This window comes from Aulostomus chinensis, chromosome 15 (assembly GCF_037954235.1).
Source record: "Aulostomus chinensis isolate RoL2024-O1b breed Wild chromosome 15, RoL_Achi_v1.0, whole genome shotgun sequence".
Classification (NCBI taxonomy): domain Eukaryota; kingdom Metazoa; phylum Chordata; class Actinopteri; order Syngnathiformes; family Aulostomidae; genus Aulostomus; species Aulostomus chinensis.
Genome location: NC_141334.1, coordinates 22,504,134 through 22,524,738, shown reverse-complemented (window position 1 = coordinate 22,524,738; position 20,605 = coordinate 22,504,134). Strand labels below are relative to the sequence as shown.

General features: G+C 40.5%; 1 protein-coding gene across 1 annotated transcript; it reads right to left on the bottom strand.

Moving 5' to 3' along the window:
- Nucleotides 1-7,208: 7,208 nt before the first annotated feature.
- igsf5a (immunoglobulin superfamily, member 5a) lies at nucleotides 7,209-20,605 on the bottom strand. The gene is made up of 8 exons (XM_086226814.1): nucleotides 20,548-20,605; nucleotides 16,930-17,244; nucleotides 12,019-12,309; nucleotides 11,552-11,671; nucleotides 11,215-11,239; nucleotides 8,839-8,933; nucleotides 8,144-8,208; nucleotides 7,209-7,736 (listed from the first exon to the last, which is right to left on the bottom strand). The coding sequence occupies exons 1-8, from the start codon at nucleotides 20,591-20,593 to the stop codon at nucleotides 7,641-7,643; spliced, it is 1,053 nt and encodes a 350-aa protein (XP_086082940.1). The 5' UTR covers nucleotides 20,594-20,605; the 3' UTR covers nucleotides 7,209-7,640.

Here is a 20,605-nt window from a genome sequence, read left to right as displayed (position 1 = left end):
TGGACTCACCTCTGGTAAGTGAAGATGTTTTGCCTCTCATTCAAGAAGCTTCTACAGTTCTAAATTTCTGGTGGGAAGTATCAAGTATATAACCACCCAGGCAGGTGGTGTCAAAACCCCTCCCAGCCCTCTTGGGGGGGGGGGGGGGGTGTCATTCGGGTCACCTGAGTGAAGGTGTGAATGCTGGCTGCACCTCCCAGTGAGGGATCTAAGGACAGCATTGTAGGTGGGTGATAGGTTGATAGGTGGTGTCTGAGGCCCCCTCCTCTGTTTAAAGATGGACGTTCTAGTTTGACATGAATGGCTTCTTTCACCCTTCTTTCTGTCCTCTCTGGCTAGAATGTGCACCTTGTGATCTTCAAAGGAGTGCCCCTTCTCCTTGAGGTGGAGGTGGACTGCTGAGTCCTGGCCAGTGGTTGTGGCTCTCCTGTGTTGCACCATGCATTTGTGCAATTGTTGTTTTGTCTCCCCTATGTACAGGCCAGAGCACACCTTGCTACACTGTACTGCACAAACAACATTACTCTGTTTGTGCCTTGGAACCTTGTCTTTAGGATGGACAAGTTTTTGCCTCAGTGTGTTGCTGGGCTTAAAGTGGATGGGGATCTCATATGTGTTAAAGATCCTTCTGAGTTTCTCTGAAACCCCTGCCACATATGGGATGACAATGCCCCTCCTCCAAAGGGCATCATCTTTCTTATTCTTCCTAGGCTTCTTGGCAGCTTTGATGAAAGCCCAGCTTGGATAGCCATGAGGTTGGAAAGCTGAGTATATGTGGTTGTGTTCCCTTCTTTTCCCATCTGTTTTAGAAGGGATACTTTGTGCTCTGTGTTTGAGAGTTCAGATCACCCCGAGTTTGTACTCGAGTGGGTGGTGTGAGTCAAACAGGAGATACTGATCCGTGTGGGTGGGTTTCCAGTAGACCCCAATGTTAAGTTCCCCATTGATTTCAATGTGTACCACACAGTCAAGAAAAGCCACAGAGACAGTTGTCTTTGACATCCTCCCTCCTGAATGTGATGTTCTTGTCCACCGAGTTAAGGTGTTCAGTGAAAGGCCTAACTTCACCCTTCCTGATGGTGACCCAGGTGTTATCTACGCATGTGAACCAATGTCTCGGCGGGTGACCTCTGAATGTTATCAAGGCTACACTCTCCATCTCTTCCATGTACAGGTTTGCTACAGTGGGGGATACTGGAGATCCCATTGCACAGCCGTGTTTTTGCCTGTCAAAACCCTTGTTATATTGGAAGAAGGTGGTGTTGAGGCAAAGGTTGAGAAGGTCACACACCTGTTCAGGTGAAAGGGTGGTCCTTTCCGCTAGTGTTGTCTTTCAGAAGTTTTCTCTTGACTGAATCTGCCGTGGGGATGCATGTGAACAGGGATGTCACATCGTATGAAACCATGTTTTCTTCAGGGTCTAGACTGATTTGTCTGATTTTGTCAGCAAAGTCCATGGAATTTATTATGTGGTGGGGGGTGTTGCCAACCAGAGAAGAAAGGATGGAGGCAAGATACTTAGCAGTTTGGCACACTCTGTGTTTTAAAAGGGCTTGTAACAATCAATCCGATGAAGGTAAAAAAACAAGCTTCATTCAGCCAAAGTCCAAGGCTGGTCCGATGATGTGTTAGAGCCCATCCTCCTGGATGGACTCACCCTGGACTTTTTTGTCTTAACACGGCCTCAAGAGATAAAAGACCAAGAGGCTACTCTTTAAGTCTATGAGTGGTTTATTCAGTCTTCACAGCAGAATTATATGTGCAGCAAAGCCCTGTGCTGAGAGAGCTCAGACCTACCTTCTGTGGAAACCCAGTGAGAACTGATTCCCTCCTGCCAGGGAACAAAGGTATATTACATTCTTTAAGAAATGGCCCTGGCACTCTAGCTTTTGCCACTGATTGGTCAATTTTGCACAGTGACCTATGTTGTCAGTCTGTGTAGATGTATCAAAATGTTTTGAATCAAACAAAGGTGAGTGTGTGTGTGTGTGTGTGTGTGTGTGTGTGTGTGTGTGTGTGTGTGTGTGTGTGTGTTGAGGCAAACCGGTCTGTGCTTGCTACACTCAAGGACATCAGCATCATTAAGATAACGGGAGGATAATTGGAGAAAATACTGCTAGGAGCTTCACTCCTTTGGTTCATCTCCAACACATCCAGGATTCATTATTTTCTAAACAAAAAGTGGGTTCATGTGGGAATAAATCATAAACAATACACAAACAGCAATGACAGAAGTGCCTCTAGTATACAGTGAAGTTGTATCTGCACTCGGCAAAGATGAAACGTGTCTATCTTCTGTGTGATGATGGAGGCAGTGACAGGCAGCAACAGTTTTCAGCTATGTGGGTGAAGGACTATGTGCAGGCCCATTGCAACAAGCCAAACAAACCAAACAATTGCCTCGGCCCTGAGCTGGCCTGGGGCCCCAGAGAATGACTGGTTATGAATTGAATGCAATGACAAACTATGTGTGCCCCTTTAAATTCTTTGACGGTCAATGCTGGAAAGTGCAACAACACTGTTATCAGAATAACGCATTTGCAACACCGACACTGCTGGCAGCCAAGGCAGCGAACTGCTGTTTTGAAACTTACACAATGAGGTCAGTATCACTCACACTCAAATGCGTGCTCCATATGTTTGTAGTGTTCCTGGGGCACAAACCCTCAAGATCAACTTAAGATGAATTTCACAGGATTGCAGGTTACTGATGTAGCAATCATTCTGTTTAAGTTAATGGCTACATTTTAAATTATATCCTGTTAACATTCTGGGTGGCATGGTGGTGCAGTAATTAGCACTGTCACTTCACAGCAAGAAGGTTCCTGATTCGAGTCCCGGCTCGGGCACGGGATCTTTCTGTGTGGATTTTGCATGTTCTCCCTGTGCCTGTGTGGGTTCTCTCCAGGTACTCAGGCCTCCTCCCATAGTCCAAATTCATGCAAATGGGGAATAGGCTAATTGGATACTCTAAATTGACCGTAGGTATGATAGTGAGTGTGAATGGTTGTCAGTCTATATGTGTTGGCCCTGCGATGGACTGGCGACCTGTCCAGGGTGAACCCTGCTTCACGCCTGAAAGCTGCTGGGATAGGCTCCAGCCCCCAACCCCCCCCCGCGACCATTAACAGGATGAGCGGTAGAAAATGGATGGATGGATGGACATTCAGCTGTAACCTCTGGCTTGGATCTGTAATTCAGTTGTATTTTGTAGGGATTCTTAATGTGATTGGGTGAAACAATGGCACACACATTCCCATCACTGCTCCTTCACTAAATGACACAGACTGTAAATAGGCAGTCACTCCACAGCATTAATGCCCAGGTACATTGACTACTGCCTTACAATAACACACACTATATACACATCACAATATACTGAAACTAACATATCTCAGTCTCTAGATCATGTGATGCAGCATCCCTCATCACCAATGTTGAAGCCCAGTGGCCCAGCTCTGCACATGACTCACAGGTCTATCCTGAGTGTACCTGAGCAACAGGATTGCACATGGTAGGTAAACTTTGGTCAAATATCCCTTGTCTCTGTATTTTGATACTCAAATGTACCCACTATATAATTACAGGAGACTTTAATGGCTACCTGCTTTGTGACAGAGGGTACTGCCGTCGCTGATGACCCCTTACCCTGACCCGCAGCCGGGCCCCCAAACAGTGGTTCAATGCACTAGGACGAGAGCACAAGTTGAAATAATAATAGGCATGCTAAAAGCCCGGTTCCAGTGCCTGCATAAACTCAGGGTCACCCCAGAGGGGGCTTGTGACATCATAGTAGCATGTGCCGTTCTCCATAATATTGCCACAGTTGAAGGAGAGCAGCACCCTGCCATACAAATAAATGACCTCGAGGAAGACCATCCCAGCAACACTGCAGATGTCCCGGATGGAGGAACTGTCTGGGACAGACTGCACAACACCCTTTTAACCCACAACCCATTGTCAAATAAAGATACATTATTCATATCTCACTTCTTTATTTCCTAAAATGAAATAGGCCCATATTGTTACATCAATCAACATATTTCACCTGTGACCATGCACCCACCTGTAATTTATGTCCCAATATTTCTATTTCCAGATCTGCCTTCCTGATCTGTAACTCCAAATACACCATTTCATGGCCTGTTTTTTTCATCTTTTATTGGATGCCTTCTGTATAAGTCCTTCACTGTAAACATTAGGATGACACTGCAATTCTACAATTCTATATACAGCATTAACCTGGTATATTTACTGATCATCTCACTGTGTTAATCTGCTTTGCAGAGATTGAAGGCCCCACCTCCTGGTAATGGCCAGACACTCTGTTAAAAAGAATAAGAATGTGCAGGTTCATTTTTTTTGTTATATATTCATATCACTTCAGTGTACATGTCAAACTCCATCTTCCACACAAGAATGTAAAAAAAAAAATGTGAATGGGAAGAGAACTCTCATTGGCTACAATATAAAATATTAGGATGTATAGAGTTTATCTATAGGCCTCTCTCAATGACTCTCCATGGCAGCAGACAGTGTCTTCATCACCATCATCATAATCACCACCATCCTGATGAAGCAGACAAGCATTCTGTTTCAACTACATGTAGCAACATCTGTGGAATATTGAGAACTTACAACTACAGGGAGTTCAGGGAGCAAGAGGCTCAACAAGGCAGACAACACCATCAATAATTGTTTGGACAAATGAAACACCCAAAATATGCCATATGCCAAATATATAGGCTATGTCAGCACTTGTGTCCTGGGGGTTGAGTGCTTCAGACTTCAGCCACTGGTCTACCGGTGTTCTGGCTCTTCAGCAGCTATGGCAGGTGGGGGTGGTGGCCCTACACCTGTTTTGCAGGCCTGTGTAATGTCCCTGTTGGCCGAGTAAAACTCACCCATTAATCTACTAAATTGGATACAGCTACTACACATACAAATTGTCACTGAATCAGCCATATCTAACTTTGACATGTCAAATAAAATTATAACCAAAGTGAGTTACAATCAACAACCTAGTAAGCTAATCATGCCTCACCTGTTTGAATTATGTTCTATTTAATTTTCAGTTGCTGCTAAGTGCGCTTTATGCCTGTGAAATTGCACCTAAACAAAGACAATAATATTTCATTCAATACCTGAAGGTCACTGTTTTCACCTGTAATATTATAGACAGTGTGGTTAAATGTTACATGAATACTGCACAAACTAACGCGTTGACTTAGCAATGGTCTCCCACGCCGATTGTCTCTCCTTGCCGCTGCAGTTGTGTTGCTTTCCATTCAAAATATGTACTCATACTCACCATTAGCATATACTAGTACATCCAACTCATGCGGGGTAAAGTATGTTGTGGTTTTTTTGCTTTGGTTTCCATGGTGACTCATAGTATCGGTACTCCATTGACGATGGCTTTTTATTGGCATCACACACGCACTTGGATCAGGCTGAGCATCCTCAGAGTTGACTGAACTGATGCAGATCAGCTGTTCTGGAACTGAAAATTCAGAGTTTCCCCATCTTGGGCTCAAACACCTCAGAGCTCAGGAATAAACACAGAGATTGTTGAGCCCAATTTCTGGAATGGACCCCCTGTCGACTTCCTCTCTGGTGATATGTTAAACTGTGTATTGTTATGTTTTCAGTCTATTCAGGCCCCAGCTTTGGTCCTGTTCTTTCTTATCAAATCAGCTTGTTCCCAGCTCTTTCTTTATCCCTCCTGTTTTGCAGTAATTGGTTCCAGAAGTGTGGTGTGGAGCAGGACCAAAATGAAGAGACCAGCAGCAGGCAGAACTTGAAAACTACAAAATGGGCAGACGAACTATACACAGAAACTCAAGGATGCAAACAGCACTGGAGCCCAAAATCGAAAGGTGAAGAGAGGCTGTGACAAAGACTGACACAAGTAACTGCACATACAAACTAATAACTACAAACAAAAAACAGGTGGGACGACAAGTGGGCAGGGAGGGAGACACCGAGGGAAGAAATCCTGAGAGCAAGGCTATGACTGACAAGGACAGATTAATAGACAAGAAAGGTGATTCACTCACAAAAGGTGAGAAACAGACAAAGACAGAAAGCAAAACAGGAGTGCACACAGTGTGGAGGTGCATTTCAAAATAAAACAGGAACACAAACAAGAAACACAAGAAACACCATCATCATCAGAATTACAAATCTAGTCAATAATCTTTCAGAACTATTAGTTTACATGAACGAGACCATGACAAGTTTGTATTTCAGTTCATTTTTGTGTGAGATCTCTTTCAAATTCCATTTCTCATGGGTCAGCGGTTGGCAAATATGTTTGGACTGGGCCAAATTTTTTAAGCCATTACATGATGGGCCAGGACATCATATTATCAAAAAATGTTTAATCCAAAGCCAAAAATTTAAAATTAACTGATAAAATACTCTTAAGCATGTATTGTTTGTAGACATGTTAAACATTGGTAGCTACCCAGAACAAAAAATTACCAGTGGGTCCCTAATGGCACGTTCCCCTTGCCAAGAGAAGGATTTAAAGAACAATTTAGAGCAACTTCTCGTGTAGTGTATATTGATCAGCAATTTTAGATTCAGTATTTAAACTGACTGACTGACTGGCCTCAAAGATTCAGATGTTCAACTTGTAAACATGAATAATCAGCATAAATACACATATTGGTATACATAGTGAAAGGTCTGTTTGTGAGCAGGCATAACTTTGGGAAGTTGTGTGACAGATATTTTGTTAAAAATACCTAACCGAGCGTGTGACCCACAACCTGCACAAATGATGCAAAAAATAATGTGTTAAACACAAGTAGAAAATTGCCTAATGTTAGCAGATGTTTATGGGTTATTTGTTCAGGGTGAGACACAGAACATACACACTTGCAAATTAGTGTCACTCAGTGCTCTAGTGCAGTTATGGGAAGAAAACCTACATTCTACTGAAGGAATCAGCCACTCAGCAGGTTCAAGGTGAGAACCATTGCACCACTGGTACTGCAGGTTTGACAACCTGTAAACACACAAAACCTGCACTGCAAAAATAATGCAATCAAATGAAAAGAAACGTTCTGACTTACTAATGACATATATAAACTCTTCCCAGACACTTTAAATTATTCTTTATTAGACCTTGATACAGTTTGAAAGGGCTTGTTGATTTGAAGTAAGTATTTGCCATGCTTTAAAAAAGCAAGGATGATTCGTTAAGAAGAACTGTACAGAACTTAGATAACAAAATACATTTAATCTGGTCCTTTTAGAATTCTGAGATTAGATCACAATATCGGAATATAAATAAACAGTTCAGTATGACTAGACAAATTCATTATCTGGTGGGTGCTTTTGCTCTTCAACACTTTTGGTTTAAAAGCATTTAATCTGTATTTCCTGAACATCCACCAATTGAATAAAATTCTAAATACTTTCCATAAATGTAACTTTACTGACATATACACCTCGGTAGATCTTTGTATTTGAAAGGCATTGAAGAAGGCATTCACAGCCAACAATCAGAACTAGAGAGCATCAGTCTTTGGGTTGATATTGTTTCCACCTAAATCCAGATTGTAGACACAGTAAAGTCAGACTTCCAAAAGCTTTAGTTATTTTTGGATATCCACCTTGGTCCACTGTCCTTATACAATGGTAACATGCCTGTGTTTCCTGGTACTTTGGTCATTCACAGTGCTGTCGTCATTTTCAACAATGGTACTCCTCTCTACATCAGGCTTCTAAAGAGATTAAAAAAAAATCACATAAACAATATCTGTTTTATTTGAATAGCAGACATGGTCTGGTAGAAAAAAATAAATAAGAGGATCGTGTCAACACAAATACTGATATTGACTGTTCTGTTCAGCTTAGTGTTATTCTGCTGTTATTGAAGAATTAGATGGTATATTTGTTGATGTACATGATTCATTACTAAAATGAATTATCAACTAATGAATTGTGCATTTCAATTAATCTGATAAATACAATCCACTCTTCAATATAAAATATACATTTTGGTGATCTTTACATCCACACCATTCTATGACTGTAAAGGGGTGTCACCACCTAAAGGGCTCACATGCTGCCACATTTCACATTTTCTACTCATTACCTTTGTGTAGTTGCAAACAACACATACTCCTACCTGAAAAATACTGGAGCCATTTGATTGACAAATGCCACTGTCATTGAGCTCACTGGGAGTTACACCTGCAACAGAGAGGAGCTTTGAATCACAAGTAGGAGAGACGATCCAGGTATGTCACAATCCCAGTATATTTCCATGATGAGAGCCTGAATTTGGTTACTGAGGTGTCTTATTATCATCATGGACATGTATAAATGTTCTGTATCTACTTATGCCATAAATAATTTGAGTACCCCAATTCTCATGAACCAACCTGTGAAAACCATGTTAGAATCGAAAATTTAGTCCAAATATATATCCACTCATGCCCGTAGGCTAATGAAACTGATTAATTAGCATCATAATTGGCAACAGCTGAAGAGGAATGTGAGGAAGTGTGGAATTCAGTAAATCATGGCAAAACTAAATAAAAGAAATAGTGGTGGCAGTACTTATACATTTAAGTAAATATCAAATAAAGTTGTTGTTTTTTTTGTTAATGTCACAAAGACTTTTGGAATGTCTCCCACCACACCTGACACCTGTTGAGCTCAGAAAGACATTTTCTTCTTTCTTGCATCAGTTCTTAGGAATTGCAGAACGAGACAGTTACTTAGATTAAGTCTGGAACTAATGACAACTAATGGCAAACAACAGCAAAACTGCCCAAAAATGCTTGTACATACACTTGTATTTGTACACATGTATCTTACTTGTCTGACCCTCTGGAACATATCCTGCATTAACTTGATCTTGTTTCATTCCAACTGGACTCACACCACTCAGCTGGCTCTGTGTCCTCACTCTCCTGTTTAACACAAAGAAATGCATAAAGATAAGTGGCCCTCTTTAAGCGATCCATGGCACCATGCATGTGTGAGGCAGCCCTAAGTGTCTGGCTTTTACTGCTCAGCTTAACTGACACTCAGGCTGGGCATATTGATATAAATATCAATAGCATTGATACCAAGGTGAGTATCGGTATCAGAATGATGACTTTTGTTGTAATTTCTCTTCTACATCAAGCAAATTACTTGAATTTCCTCACAGACTTCATGTGAGCACAGCTTCTCTCCAAATCTGTCTGTACAAACAGTGTACCTCTCTCTTTCTGCTGCTGCTCCATCAGGCACACTATGCCTTTGCACCCACTCTGCGGGAGAGTGAGAGCCCTGACTGAGAGCAGCCGTAATGGCGGACAGGAAGAGAGCTGTGAAGAGCTTTTTCACTGCAGCTGATAGGGACACTGTCACATGTGATGTGTGTAATAAACTCATTTGCCACGCTGGTAACGCCACAAATTTACACATACATATTAAACCAGCTCACCCTCGGGAGAACTTTGAGTTGCAAAATATTTGAGGACGGAGGAGGAGGGCAAAGATCCCCAAACCCAAACAAAACCCCCCACATAGAGACAGAGGTCTCTGACAGAGGCTTTTCAGCCAAAAAAATTACCCAGGTATCCAGTATCCAGGTTATGTCCAGCATTAAGTAATGTTTTTCACAGAGTAATTGGTGATCAGAGTGGCATTTTTAACAAACTGATTAAGCTATTATTATGGGAATTATTTCTATATTTATAAATTGTTTTATATAGTAGCTAGTTAATATAAAAAGCACGTTCATTTGTCTAAAATCTGTCTCCTGTGTTTTATGATAATCATAATCAACTTCCTAAAGGCAAATTCCCAGTATCACCCTTGACTGATACTGGCGATCGCTCATCTGCGCTCCGCTGTGAGCGCGCCTCACCCCGGGGACACGGCCGAGGCGGAATCGAGAGTGATTCTGTCAAACTACGCAAGAAGTCGGACACAGGATCGGCATACAGCATCCGGTCGACTATCAAAATCAAAATAAATCAAAATAAAACAGCTCTTTACGTGGTAAAGGTGGGGAGGGGCAGAATCCCTTGTTGACCAGCGCGGGGAAATGCGCTTTTTTGTGTAAACAGCAAGGCGCCTGCACGCAAGGGAAACGACGCTTCGCGGCGCTTCCGCCTCCTGTGTGTCACTAGGGTCACTTGTTTCACCTGATGACTTTTAATGCAGTCATGAGTGTTGCTCCGTCTGACCAGCTGACACTGATCCGTGGCCCAAGAGTCATTTGTGCTTACATGTTTTGTAAAATGAACTGTAAAAATGTTAAATATACTTATTGAAAGGATGTATTGTTAAATTGCTTTTTATGATTAGGATAAGGGCTGCATGGTGGTGCAGTGGTTTGCACTGTCCCCTCACAGCAAGAGGGTTCTGGGATCGAGTCCCAGATCGAGGCCACCCCATGACCCTTAACAGGAATAAGCGGAAGAAAATGGATTAGGATAAGTTATTAATTTAATTGTTCAGTGAAACTCAGGTGTGTATATGTCTGTAATACACCTAGTGATGAGGGCATTCATTTTTTACTTAAGGTTCTGAAATTTAGCTTTGTTTGTTAGAACACCTTAGCCTTTGTTTGTTGGAACATGATAATCATAGTTGCCAATTGGTTTCAATTTTACGAAGGTTGTCTTTGCCTCAAACCTGTGCTAAGAGCAATAAAGAACTAAAAGAGCTAAAAGAAATAAATGGTCCAGTGTCTGGTTTCTGGGAAGAGGCCCTTCCCTTTCAAGTGTAGGAAAGCTTGCACAGACACAGACAATACAGTCCAGTTGGTGGATAGCACTATGTGTGCAGAGTGTATTCATGGCATGTTCAGTTTAATTTTGGTATTTACATGATGTGTAACCAGAGCGCAAATGGCAGCTCACAGCACAAAGAGACAGTCATCCCCATCTAGTTATTGTAGCTGTATATAAGGCGTGACATCACTCATACGCTCGAGTCTTTCCCTTTAAAGCTCAGGTTTTGCATATTTCTATGTCAGTTGCGCATGCATTTCAAGTCAGCTTTTGCTCGTTATAGGGTGAGGGCGCTTGGCAAGAAAATGTCATTCGCCAGCTTGAAACTAGCAATGACACTGGCACCTGACTGAGTGCCCACATGCATCATGCTTAAAATAGGGCTAATAGTATTTTACTGGTTGTGCAAACATACCAGTATGTGGAGTTAGATGGAAGGAATCATGGAAATGCAGTAACTTACCTCATTTCATCTTGGTAGTTGGGTTCTGGAATATAACAAAATGATTAGTAACTTTGTATTGTAATATCAATGAGGTAATAAATTGTCAGGTTTCATCTTGGCCCTGTCCTCTTAAGACATTATAAATTGGGGTACAAAGTAATCAGTGTTCTCATAAAACAAAGGCTGAGTTTAAATACTCAATGTTTATAGCTGCGAGTAAAAAGTCACACATATATTGAAAGTATAAATATTTAAATCTTGCAATTCTTTCCAAAAATGTGTTCTTCATAAGAGTAAATATCCATTATTTCGTTACACATTATCCCTTCAAAGATCAGTTCAATGATGGCCTTACGTTTTTCTTTCCTGCATCTGCAGCAAAAGATGATTCCAATCAGGAGCAAAACTAGCAGAGCAAAACCTCCAATGGAGACAACCACAGCTATCAGCACAGTCCAGTCTGGAGGCTTGGCCACTGTTGCAGAGGAAATACCAGAATGACTCAAATACCTGACTGAAATTAATATTTGAATGTGCAGTCTCTCTGACCCACTCAGCCCTCTGCATTTATTCACTGCCTCCCAGTTTTTCCCAACATAACAGATAAAATAATCTCATGCAAAGTAAAATTGTGTATAATCTGGCTCTCCTGCAAATACGTGGGCTTCTTCAATGTTCATTTGCAATGAAACTCTCTTCCATAAAAAAATGATTACCTTTTTTTAAATCTGTGCGCCTTTCTTCAGGCAGAAATTTTGTTGAGAGGATGCTTTGTCCCATACACTGTATAGTCTATAGGGGATTAATGGGAGACTTTCTTACCAACCACCAAGTAGACAGAGCTAGCTAGCGGCACCTTTAGTGTTGGCACCGTCGCTAGACACTCCACTGTAGCGTTACTGACAGCCTGGAACTTCAGGACAGTGGTGGAGTTGAAATAACCTCCATGAGTAATGCTGCTGCTGTTGTACAGGCTGCTGTTGACAACTTGACCATTCCGTGTCCAGCTGAAAGCAGGTGCAGGGTACCAAGCTGTTGTTACACAATGAAACTCCACCTCTTCATCCTGTACCACTGTTATGTTCCCTCCCATGATGTTGACTGTACCACTCTCTGGAAAATAGGGAGAAGAGGGCTGTCAAGAATGAAGTGATCGCTTAATATAGTATAGATGGCTGGACAAAGTGAACCCTAAGAGTTAAAATCTGAACAGGTAAAAAGCAAAATTCAACAGAATATATCCTGAGATTTTCTATATCATTTTATTGTTAACAACATGGAAGGAAAAATCCAAAATATTACAGATACTGCTCCAGTATATCATAGTCCCATTTGGACTGTTCATGTTTCAGCCATGTTTTTTTTTTTTTTTTTTTTTTACTTTTATGGCCCTATTTGTGCAAGTTAAGGCACCTGGTGTTTGGCGAACAGTGCTATGTGTGCACATTCAGTTTTATCTCGTTATTTAGAGGGCACATAATCAGATTGCGAATTATGGTTAATGGTGCACAGGGGGGGAGGGGAAGCAGGCCTGAGAGGATGAATTGGCCAAGGTTTCCACGTTGTCAGGAATCGATAGAGATGCTTTGCAATGCCGCCCCTCTGGTCATCTGATTGATGCGCCATTTAAACAGCCTTACATCCATAACAACACTGACCAAAAACAAGCCTCCTGTTCCAAAACAGCAGTGCACCATGGTGGCATTAGACCACATCTCATGAACATACTTAAGCACCTGTCAGTGAAGGTGGTGAAAAATTTTACTTGTTAGTTTAAGGTCGAAGGCATTTGCCGTGAAAACATCATATGCGTCTGCTTGAAACTACCGACGATCCTTACGCTTGATCGAGCACCAGCTTGCATCATCCTTAAAATGAGCCCTTCGTTTCTATTGTGGACTCTAGTCAGTCCCTCCAGAAAAAACGTGATTAAGCGATCGCGTAATTCAACGCATAATCAGCCAAAGTCCGCACATTTATGCGGGGCTTGCATTATTTCACAATCTGCATCCGAATTGCCGCTTGGCAATCTACCACTGCATCCGAATTGCCAAGCGGCAACCTACGTCCTACTGCTACGACCTACCGCTACAGTCTACTCCTTCAACCTAAACACGGCGGCACCATTCGGACACCCTAGAAGATTGGTGGTGAAGCACGACCTCTGCTGGCAGAGCACAGATACCGCAATTAGGTAGACTCCACTCTGAACGCACCTTTCCCTCATTATCTACTATTAAGCACATTAACGCATAGGTTGCTCCGTAGGATGCACCTGAACCGACCTACAATGTGGGCGTGTTTAGGCTGGAATTTAGGTTGCGAAGTCGGTTGCTACTCACGCCAGTTGTGGTTTCGGACAGCCTACGACCAACTCTGAGACCTACGATCCGACCTACTTTGCAATTCGGACGCAGCCAAAGTCCGCCAATCAGTCTCATTTCCCAGCAAAAATAACCATGGAACTTGTTTGACTCATCGAGGTTTCGTAAGTTTGAGCCAAGTGTTTATTTGGGTCTGAAACAAAACAAGATGACTTAATTATTCCCAGCACTTAATGTAGTATGCTTGCTTATCATAGGAAGTCATTATAAATTACTATTTTAAAGTAGTATCCTGGTGTGAACGGAACATTGGGGGAAATCACCTTGTTGTTATCCTCATTAAATAAACTACAGTTTTTGCAAATTCCTTGCATAAAATTGCAACAACAATCACTAAAAAACTGCCTAGTTGATCTTTATGTTGGTCATTTTTTCTTTGGGTCTGTGGTTTGTCTCTCCTTGTTTTGTTTTGTTTTTAATTTCCCCCTTATTAATTCAAGTTTTAGTCTTTTTATCTCTTTTTTCTTATTCTTATGCAAATTTCATAAGCTTTTTTATCAGCATCCCTGCAGTTGCAACACCAAAATATGTTGTCACCTGTTGATTCCCACAAGACTTTCATTTAGTGACAATCATCTGATGATTCACTTTATCCAACTCTTCCACTATATTGACTTTTCTGTTATTTTTTTTCAGTGGACAAAGGGCTCTTCAAGGAAAGGTTGAATGCAGGATTTTACACAGTTCTTAATGCTGTATGTTCCAGGGTAAATCTGGCAAATGGTGTGAAGATGAACTGAGGAGGGGAGTCTAAAGGATGAGTTCCTGGCATATGCGTAATGATTTCCAGCTGATTAATGGTTGTTTTCTTTTTTTAATCCAAATGAGATGGAATCAAGGTTATGTATTCAACATATGTTGGCGTAAACTGTTTAAACTCTTTGTGAAGTAACATTAGCTTGACTTTGATACCAAAATTCATAACCTCTTTATTTTTCTAGTCATAACATATTTTAAATATATAAAAAAAATATGAATTAAATGAAAACATGGATGCTTCAGAAAAAGACAAACTAATCATGTGAATGACAGTCTTGTTATTGGTGTGACTGTCAAACACTCGCTCACTCATACGCACACACACACACATACATCAAGCTTGAATATGGGTAGCAGTTTCAGCCCGTGTTCCCTAATCCAATAAAAAAAACCTGTGTAGAGCTGCATGAGTTTCGTATGGAGTTAAAATCATGCCAAAACCTCAAAAACACACAAAACATGTTTTACTCTGGCCCAACGATCCACAAACAAACTCAGTGTGGTTTGAAAATACAAAACATCATTCGCAAGCTTATGCATTTTGTTTTGCAAATAAGAAACATATCTATCAAACAAATACATCATGCTTCAGAAACAAATACAGCATGTTTTACAAATACAAAGAAACATATTTCTTCAATTAAAAAAATATCCTTCAAGTACAAAAAACAACAACCTTTGAGTACAAAAAAAAATCCTTCAAGTGCAAAAACAGAACAACCTTCAAGTACAAAAGACAATTCTACATCTACGAAAAATTGTCACATGACTTTTGGCACTAATTTTCTGCCTTGCAGATCCACACAAATGCAACCAATCACAGGACATTTCTTAGAACATTTACCAGCATTTGCGTGTGAATCAGAGGGCATTTGTGTGTGCGCATCTGAAAGCATTTGTGTGTGGATCTGCAAGGTGGAAAATTAGTGCAAAAAGTCACGTGACAGTGGTAAGATTGTGCCAAAAGTACCGTAACAGTTTTTTGTAGTTGCAGAATGTTTTTTTTGTACTTGAAGGATTTTTTTTGTACGTGAAAGTTTGTAGTTTGTACTTGAAAGATTTTAGCTTGTACTTAAAGGATTTTTTTTGTAATTGGAGAAATATGTTTCTTTGTATGTGAAAAACATGCTGTATTTGTTGTTGTTGTTGTTTAAATGGTATGTTTCTTATTTGCAAAACAAAATGCATTAGTTTGTGAATAATGTTTTGTATTTGCAAACCACACTGAGTTTGTTTGTGAATCGTTGGGCCTGAGTAAAACATGTTTGTATGTTAGGCAGGTGTGTTACACAAAAATGGCATTTTAAGGGACACAATCCTACAAATTAAGACAAACAATTTGTATGATCAAAACTGAAGTTTTGAAGTTTTTGAAAAAAGATCAAAAACTATTAAAAGTAAAGACTAAAAAAAATATTTTAAAAATTCCTGTTAATAAATAAACAAATTACACATATAGGAATATTTAGAGCAAAACTAGCCCAATTACTTACTTACAGTTAATTACTGTCATACTGGATACCAATTTACTGTATGATAAATTACTGTAACCCTAAAAAATTCCCTTGACATTTAATGTGTCCTTGAATTCACTTCCATCCATCCATCCATCCATTTTCTACCATTAATTCTGTTAGGGGTCGGGGGGGGGCTGAAGCCTATCCCAGCTGCCTTCGGGCGAAAGGCTCACCTTGGACGTGTCAACAGATGTAGACGGACAACCATGCTCTCTCGCAGCCACACCTACGATCAATTTAGAGTGTTCAATCAGCCTAGTCCCCATTTGCATGTCTTTGGACTGTGGGAGGAAGCTGGAGATACCTGGAGAGAACCCACGCCAGCCCTAACCCTAAGAATTGTGTGTGTTTTGTGTGACCAGTACTCATTTGTGCAAGGAACATACAGTCATGAAAGAGGCTGACACTATCAGCTGTCCTTGCAAGAGGATGCTAATCAACATAGCTGACTGATGCTCTCTAGAGTACAGCCCAGTCATTACATCTCCCTTTCTTTTATGATGCACAAATATTTTGTAGTAAAGTAAAACAAGCATAAAAATTGGATAGTGTCAGGGTAAGCATTGAAGAGAACATCCTATTCTGTGTGTCTGCATCTGCGGTGAACATCCAAGGCATGAAATATCCATCCATCCATCCATTGTCTTCCATTTATTCCTACATTAAGGGTCGCGGGGAGGCTGGAGCCTATCCCAGCGTCAACGGGCGAGAGGCGGGGTTCACCCTGGACAGGTCGCCAGTCCATCGCAGGGCCAACATACAAAGACAAACAACCATTCACACTCACAGTCATACCTACGGTCAATTTAGAGTATCAATCAGCCTAGTCCCAAATTGCATGTCTTTGGATGGTGGGAGGAAGCCGGCGTACCCGGAGAGAACCCATGCAGGCACAGGGAGAACATGCAGACTCCACACAGAAAGATCTGTGTGGAGAAAGATCCCGAGCTGGGACTCGAACCCAGAACCTTCTTGCTGTGAGGCGACAGTGCTAACCACTGCACGCCCAAGGCATGAAATATGAAATATGAAATGATGAAATATACAAACTATGTACTGGATTTAGAGTCTACCTTGTACATACAGCTCAGCCGTCTCTGAGCCGTACTCCCCCTGCACAGTGCAGGTGACTGTCCCAGACTCCCTGCGGGTGGTATTGTGGATGGTAAACTCCACACAGCTGGTGTCGCCAGTGGAACAGAATGAGGCCGAAAACTGTTCGAAGGATGACGATATGTTACCATTGTGAAAGACATGGAGGACCATATATTGTCCCACACTCCACGTCATCATATTCCATTTTCCCAGCACAGTGGCGTTGAATTGGACCCGAGAACCTTGTAGCACTGTTGTGTTCCCTGGCTCCAGCTGGAACCGTCCCAACACCACTGAACACAGACAACATTAGCTAGAGAGATTATCATAGTAAAAAAGATAAATTCAGCATTTAGACTTAGTGTTTCTGCTTGAGAGGGTGCTACTGCCTTAGGATTGTCTTGATAACATTATTTGTGTTAAAGTCGATATCCTGGGATGTCTTTTCTAACAGTAAACAGAAACACACGATTTGGTTGACTATGACTCACCAAACAAAGCAATTCTTAACCCAAAGGATTATTTTCCCTTTCAGGTACACTCAAATATGTGTCTTGAACTCACAACCATGTTTATATCCTCCTGCTTTAATTTATTTGTGATTCAAGAAAGAGCCAACCAAACACATTTGATGGTGACTGACTGACATCAGCAAACCTCCAATAAAAGTTTTTTTTTTTTATTTAAAAGACAACATTTACAAAGTCTCAGGTACATTGTCTGGTATAACCCATGATTTTTTCATCAAGCTGTATGTTCAGAAATCCACCAACCACACATACACCTATTTGGGTGAAATTTTTTCTCAAGAAATGTTATAATGTAACTTTTTAGGAATAAATCCCTGTGTTTCCTTCTTAGATTTTGTTATACTAGGGCCTTTTTTGTCTAGGTTTCCTTTCCCTCATTCCCTGGACCTCATTTGGGGACACAGCAGCTTGTAACTGATAAAATTCTATGTCAGGGGAGTGAGCAAAATCTATTTGTTAAGATCTTTATTTTAAATAAAATGATACAGTCTTAGAGTAGGCCCTAGTCATGCTACTTGTTAAGGAGTACACCTTATTTTAAATTTAAAGTGCAAATAAATATACTTGGGCAGACTTTGTTTTTGCAGTGAACAAAAAAAACAAAGTGTTACTGTGATTTTCAACAACAGTCAACTTTGATTTAATTATTCTATTTCTGGATTTCAGCAAAATGAGACTAACAGTGAACTAACACTCTTTTCAAATCAAAGCTCGAGATATGTTTGCACAAGGTATGTAAACATTTCAAACAATACTCCTTGGTTTCGGACTGAAACTCAAACAGAACATTAATCTAAAGTGATCCTTCATGTTTCGAGCTTTAGATTTGAGCTGTGGATTGCTTTTTGTGGATGGTTTGTTGCACCGTGAGAGAAAGCAACAGAAATTGCTTCACAAACAGTGTCTTGAGTAACCTGACTCACTGCTTAATCAATACACCTCTGGTTCACAGAAAGGTTATGCAACAGAACGTGTAACTACTTGTGTAGGACATACACATACTTTTCAAGTGAATGTATGAATCAATTGTATTCACTCTTTCATTGTTGGTTCAGGTGTTTCAGAGGTAAATATATGATTTTTGCTATAAGAGGAGATTGTTATGTTCTGTCACAAGTTGTATTTCAAATCACATTAGGCCATTAAAGGAATTTTTTTTTTTTTATTTAGTAACCAAGAAAAGAAAGAATACAATGATAAATGTCAGTTGCTGTGTCAACTATCTGTTTACTTGCAATATAACTGTAAGTGCCCTATTGAGCAATATGGCGGCAGGTGGTTGGCTGATGATACTATGTGTGCACCGTATATATGCGTTTGGGGCATCTTCTGCGTCATTTTGGTTTTTTAGAGGGTGCCGAATCACAGTGCAAATCACAGGGCATGGTGCAAAGAGGATGTCATTAGACACCTAATCATTCATTAGTGTATTTAGGGCGGGACTTCGCTCAAACCTGAGTCCCTTGTGTTATTCCTTTAAAGCCCAGGGTGTTTAGGACTAAGCATGTTGCTATTTAATTGGCACACACATTTCAACTTGGGAGGAGTGAATGCTTCTAATCTGGAGAGACAAGCTCCTCATGCTCCAAGTGAAGGCACAGACGCTCGTCTTCTGTTTATACAGGAGCAGCAGGAACTCACTGAAGCCATCAGAGGTGAAGCAAAGCTGGGAGGTGGCAAGTGTTGCCACTTTTTGGGGGCATCAATAGAACCAAATTGCAATGCCACACATCTGCTGCTCTGGTTGATGTGCCCTTTAGATAGCACACAACACCACTGAAAAAAGACTAACCTCTTCTTGGTCTATGGCACAAATATTTTTCGGTGTCCCAAAACAGCAGTTTATTATAGTATATATGGTATAGTTGCGCCACACTATACCTCATTAACATGCTTAAGCACCTTCATTTTCCAGTTAAAACGGGGGAGGGCACTTGATATAAAAATGTCATTTAAACCGGCTTGAAACTAGTGATGACGCTTGACTGAGCAACAATGAGCAATTCTTAAAAAAGGGCGCTATTTTATTGCATTTGACAATAGTTTCTCTTTTTCCAAGTTTTTAACATGCATACCCTGTTTGGTTCTGATGTAAGCTGTTTTGTTTTGGGCTGATTTTGCTCTGCTTGAGTAGTTTTTTTTCTCCTTTCTTTGCTGTATTTCAGGAAGCATTTTTAACACCTTAGACAGGAGTACATGGAAAATGTCCTTGTTTTGACCTATTCTGAAATTTACTCATGTAGTAACATTCTTTATTTATTTGCATTCCATAGGTCATTGAAGTGAAATGGGGTTTTTTTCTCCTCATGAAACACTTCTTTGTGACTGCAGTATACAGTAAGAGTCAGCCACATAAATTTAGCTTGAAGCTAATGGCAACTAAAGGCAAAGAACATCAAAACTGGCCCAAAATATTGATTACAAACTCAAGCATATATCAATCCAGAATAATCCATGTAACACTGTGACCACATGTAACATTCAGCTGAGCCAATGGCTCACATTAGCACCAAACTAGAGGGGTTGTTGTTTGCCAGTTTGTTATGTTACCGAGCATATATACAGCTGGATAAATTGGACATGGATTCTACTGGAAATGCACTTGAGTTTTAAACAAGTGGTTTTATGCAGTTTTTACTGTTGTTTTGCTGATATAGCAATTGTTTACCATGAAAGTCATTTGTTTTAAATATGTAACTGGCTCTGCATTCTAAAGTCATAAAAAGTGATGCAGATGGGAAAATATCTTCATGGGCTCAAAACACCTATTTGTGAACACTTGAAAAATAAAAAATAAAACGTTTTAAATGAAGTATCGTTTTAAGTTTTTAAACCATTTACATGTGCCTGACAGAAATTTTAAAGCTTTCCTTATTGGGGACATGCAATAGAAAATACATTTTAATTACTCCTTTGCCTCTGAAATCATGATGCAGAAGTTAAAACCAACACAATTCCAGATATTAGCTGCTCTTCTCCACACTTAACTGAATCTGGCAGCTTGTTAGTTCTTTAAATCTCCTCCAATCATCAGATTTATGTATATTTTCTTAAATGAATACTGACCTCCAGTTGCACAGAGTAATACCCAGATGCTGAAGATGTTGGCCATCTTTTCAGGAAA

What these genes read in the sequence shown, in the direction of transcription:
- igsf5a (XM_086226814.1), bottom strand. Translation starts at nt 20,593, where the DNA reads ATGGCCAACATCTTCAGCATCTGGGTATTACTCTGTGCAACTGGAG. An exon ending in GGCTGAGCTGTATGTACAAG is followed by an intron (nt 12,310 to 16,929) that starts GTAGACTCTAAA and finishes CCTATTTTCCAG; the next exon opens with AGAGTGGTACAGTCAACATC. An exon ending in TGTTCCAGAGGGTCAGACAA is followed by an intron (nt 8,209 to 8,838) that starts GTAAGATACATG and finishes TCTCTGTTGCAG; the next exon opens with GTGTAACTCCCAGTGAGCTC.